A 3,974-nucleotide genomic window follows, 5' to 3' on the forward strand; every position below is an offset into this window, starting at 1 on the left:
GTTACTCCACTGCACACCTCGGATCACTTCCTCCTCACTCTTAACCTCAACATGGTTCCTGACACAACACATACCCCTCCACATGTCATCTTTCATTGTAACCTACGCTCACTCTCACTCTCCAGGCTATCTGCTATGGTTTCATCTTCGATTCCTCCCCCTAAACAGTTATCATCTCTTGATGCTAACAGTGCTACTGATATTTTCTGCTCCACTCTTACATCTTGTTTAAACACTGTCTGCCCCTTGTCTTTCAGGCCAGCCCGTACCAACCCTTCTGCCCCTTGGTTATCTGATGTTCTCCGCGAACATCGTTCTAATCTCAGGGCTGCTGAATCTGTCAAGCACATCTTACCAGCAAACATACACTCGTTCACATCCTTCTCTTCACTCTCTGAGGCAGAAGTCTCCAAACTCATTCTTTCTAATCATCCTACTACTTGTCCGCTTGATCCTATTCCATCTCATCTTCTTCAAGCCATTTCTCCCGCAGTTGTACCTGCACTCACTCACATCATTAACACCATCCCTTCACACTGGTGTTTTTCCCTCAGCATTTAGACAGGCTCGTATAACCCCACTACTTAAGAAACCCACCCTTAACCCATCTCTTTTAGAGAACTACAGACCGGTTTCCCTTCTACCTTTCATTGCAAAAACACTTGAACGAGTTGTGTTCAACCAAGTCTCTTCATTGCAAAAACACTTGAACGAGCTGTGTTCAACCAAGTCTCTGCCTTTCTCACACAGAACAACCTCCTTGACAGCAACCAGTCCAGTTTCAGAAGTGAACATTCAACCGAGACTTCCTTGCTCTCAGTTGTTGAAGCCCTAAAGGCCGGGACACACCAAGCCGACTTCAAAGAACTAGCGGCGACGAAAGCCGATGGTGTTGTCGCCTCGCGTCGGCAGCGTCAGACCAAAAAGCTGCCCTCGAACACACCGCACAGACTACAGCTGACGGCAAACTAACACATGCGTTCTGTGCATGCGTGAGAGGAATTAACTGTCTATATCAGCAGCTATCAATAATATATATTCGTCAATCAAAAGAAGAAACCAAAACAAAGATATACGAGATAAATGCAGATATACGAAACGTAAACAAAGCAGCGCTTGCTTACCATTTTGAATATCAGTAACGTTGATAACTTTAATAATTTTAAGCGGCTCATGTTGTTATGAAAACATTCGCGTATTAGAATGATTGGGAAAGATCACGTAACCTTTAAACAGCGTTCTGTCTGTACCACCTTCATTTACGTGCTTGTTTTCATCACTTTCGCTTTAATTCTCGGGCACTGACTGGTTCGCTAAACTGAACATCAAATCAGAGCTCTCACTCACGCCGAAGGTCCCATCGGCCTGACGCCGATTCAACATGTTGAATCGGGCAAACTTCCGCCGACGTGATCCCAACGAGAGCCGACGAGTGGAACACACCAAACAAACTAGCCCGACCGTCACTCGCCGTCGGCCCGACGTTGGCCAATGGCCGACCGTCGGCTTGGTGTGTCCCGGCCTTAAGACTGGCAGGAGCGGAGGCCAAATCTTCAATACTTATCTTGCTGGATCTGTCCGCTGCTTTTGACACGGTTAACCACCAGATCCTCCTGTCAACCCTATTGGCAAAGGACATCTCAGGAACCGCACTCCAGTGGTTTGAGTCTTACCTATCAGATAGGTCCTTCAAAGTATCTTGGAGAGGTGAGGGGTCCAAGTCGCAACATCTAACTACTGGGGTGCCTCGGGGCTCAGTTCTTGGACCACTTCTGTTCTCTGTCTGCATGGCATCATTAGGTTCTGTCATTCAGAAACATGGCTTTTCATATCACTGCTATGCTGATGACACTCAACTCTACCTCTCATTCCATCCTGATGATCCGACGATAGCTGCTCGCATCTCACCTTGTCTAACAGACATTTCTTGCTGCCCCTTTTAGACTTGCACTCTATTTACTAACTGCTTGTTTTCTTTAGAAAAAAAAAAACTAACACTTGCATCTCTAATCTTTTTGCATTCTATCTATTCATTTTCTTTTTATTTATTATACAATTATAATTCTGACTTTCGGACTTCTTCTGATTAACAAAAGAAAAAATGGCCTCTAACACTAGCTTGCTCTATTTTTTTTCTATTCTATCTGTTTTCTTTTTTATTTATTATATGATTTAAAAAAAACCTTGCTATGTGTACTGTATTAAGCTAACTGAGACTTGTTATAGCACTTGCATATCATTGCTCTTTTTTTTATTTTGATTGCTTCCATTGTCCTCATTTGTAAGTCGCTTTGGATAAAAGCGTCTGCTAAATGTCTAAATGTAAATGCAAATTTTCTGAAGTACAGCATTATTTGTCCAGGTGTCTGGTGTTAAAGTTGATCTAAAGTGGCAGAGAGAGACCAGGAAGACTCTGAACTCTGGGGTTTTTTTCCTGACTGGACCAGATGTTACAATTCTGTACCTCTGTATTTCCTCTCTTTTTTTCTCTCTCTCAGGTGATTCACAAGGGAATCAATTTAGCTACGCTTATCCTGTAAGAAACTTCTGTGGTTTTTAAGCGTGAGGTACCTTGTTGACTCCGTCAGCCATGGCCTGCAGGGTAAGCTCACGCGGGCCGTCCACCGTCTTGCCGTCGTCTGTGGGACCCCAGCTAGCGCTGTAGATGTCAATAACCTGTGGCATGTGGCTGATGGACGAGGCCTCGATGATGTCCGTCATGAAGGGCTGGTCCAGCATACGAATGCCTGTGAAATGGCAGGATTGAGAACATGGGAACAGCAGGAAAACGCTTGATGTTACTCTATTGATGCTCTGCGGTGATGAGTGCAGGGGTGAGAGGGCTTGAGATTCACTGAAGATAATGGCTTAGGTGCTTCATCAAGCACAAATGAGATTTCACCTTAACTTTGATTTCTCTCTCGTCTACAAAACCTGCTGAAAGTGACCTTATGCTGGACTACACTTACAAAAGTGTATACTGCAAGTTCATTTTATTACGCAAACTTAAGTAAAGTTCAAGTATTCCAAGAAAACTTTATTTAGTAAGTGTACTAATAATCAGAAATCAGAAATACTTTATTATTCCCCAGAAGGAAATTAGGTATCATTGATATCATAATATCATTGAGGTATACTTGTATGTATATGTCAATACATATTGGGACTCAACTGGCTTACTTTTTAGTTTATCAAAGTATACTCTCCAAAATATACTTGCCTTAATTCTGGCACGTATACACAAAAGTCTAAGCACACTTGGCCTATACTTAACCTTTTGATTGAGATATACTTAATAAAGGTATAATTAAGTATTTTAAGTATACTTTTATTAAAAAAACAAAACAAAAAAACCCTTAAGTTCAAAGCTGCGTCCCAAACGATACACTCTAAACCATGCACTTACACATTACAGTGTGTGCATAATTATTAGGCACATTGATATTCTAAACATATTTTTTTCCCAAGCACATTTGACCAATTCCAAACCACATCAATCTTAATAACTAGTATTAATTTTGTATTTATTCATTTTTAGTTCACTTTTAGTCCATCTCCTATCCTGAAAAGTCTGTCTTGCAGGATTGACTAAAAATGAGCTCCTAAAACTTACTGCCAGATTCTGGAGATAAATTCTTCAAACAGTGGTACAAGAGGATGTGGTGCTGGTCCTTCAAGAGTCACTCTCAACATATCTGTCCATAAAGCCTATAAAAATTAGTCTTCATGTATTTCACAATACTTCAGCATGTTATTCTTATTAAGTGAGGGTCATTGCAGGATTGACTAAAAATGAGCTCCTAAAACTTACTGCCAGATTCTGGAGATAAATTCTTCAAACAGTGGTACAAGAGGATGTGGTGCTGGTCCTTCAAGAGTCACTCTCAACTTATCTGTCCATAAAGCCTATAAAAATTAGTCTTCATGTATTTCACAATACTTCAGCATGTTATTCTTATTAAGTGAGGGTCATT

At 41.3% G+C, this 3,974-nt stretch overlaps 1 protein-coding gene across 1 annotated transcript in view; it reads right to left on the bottom strand.

Annotated features, from left to right (window-relative positions):
- Window positions 1-3,974, bottom strand: part of LOC107727889 (neuroendocrine convertase 2-like) — a 69,757-nt gene that overhangs the window by 26,167 nt on the left and 39,616 nt on the right. Inside the window, exon 8 of the mRNA XM_016537926.1 lies at window positions 2,572-2,747. Within this exon, the coding sequence (XP_016393412.1) occupies window positions 2,572-2,747 (176 nt within the window). The remainder of the gene's footprint in view (window positions 1-2,571; window positions 2,748-3,974) is intronic.

This window comes from Sinocyclocheilus rhinocerous, unplaced genomic scaffold (assembly GCF_001515625.1).
Source record: "Sinocyclocheilus rhinocerous isolate Xijiao unplaced genomic scaffold, SAMN03320098_v1.1 scaffold1539, whole genome shotgun sequence".
Taxonomy (NCBI): domain Eukaryota; kingdom Metazoa; phylum Chordata; class Actinopteri; order Cypriniformes; family Cyprinidae; genus Sinocyclocheilus; species Sinocyclocheilus rhinocerous.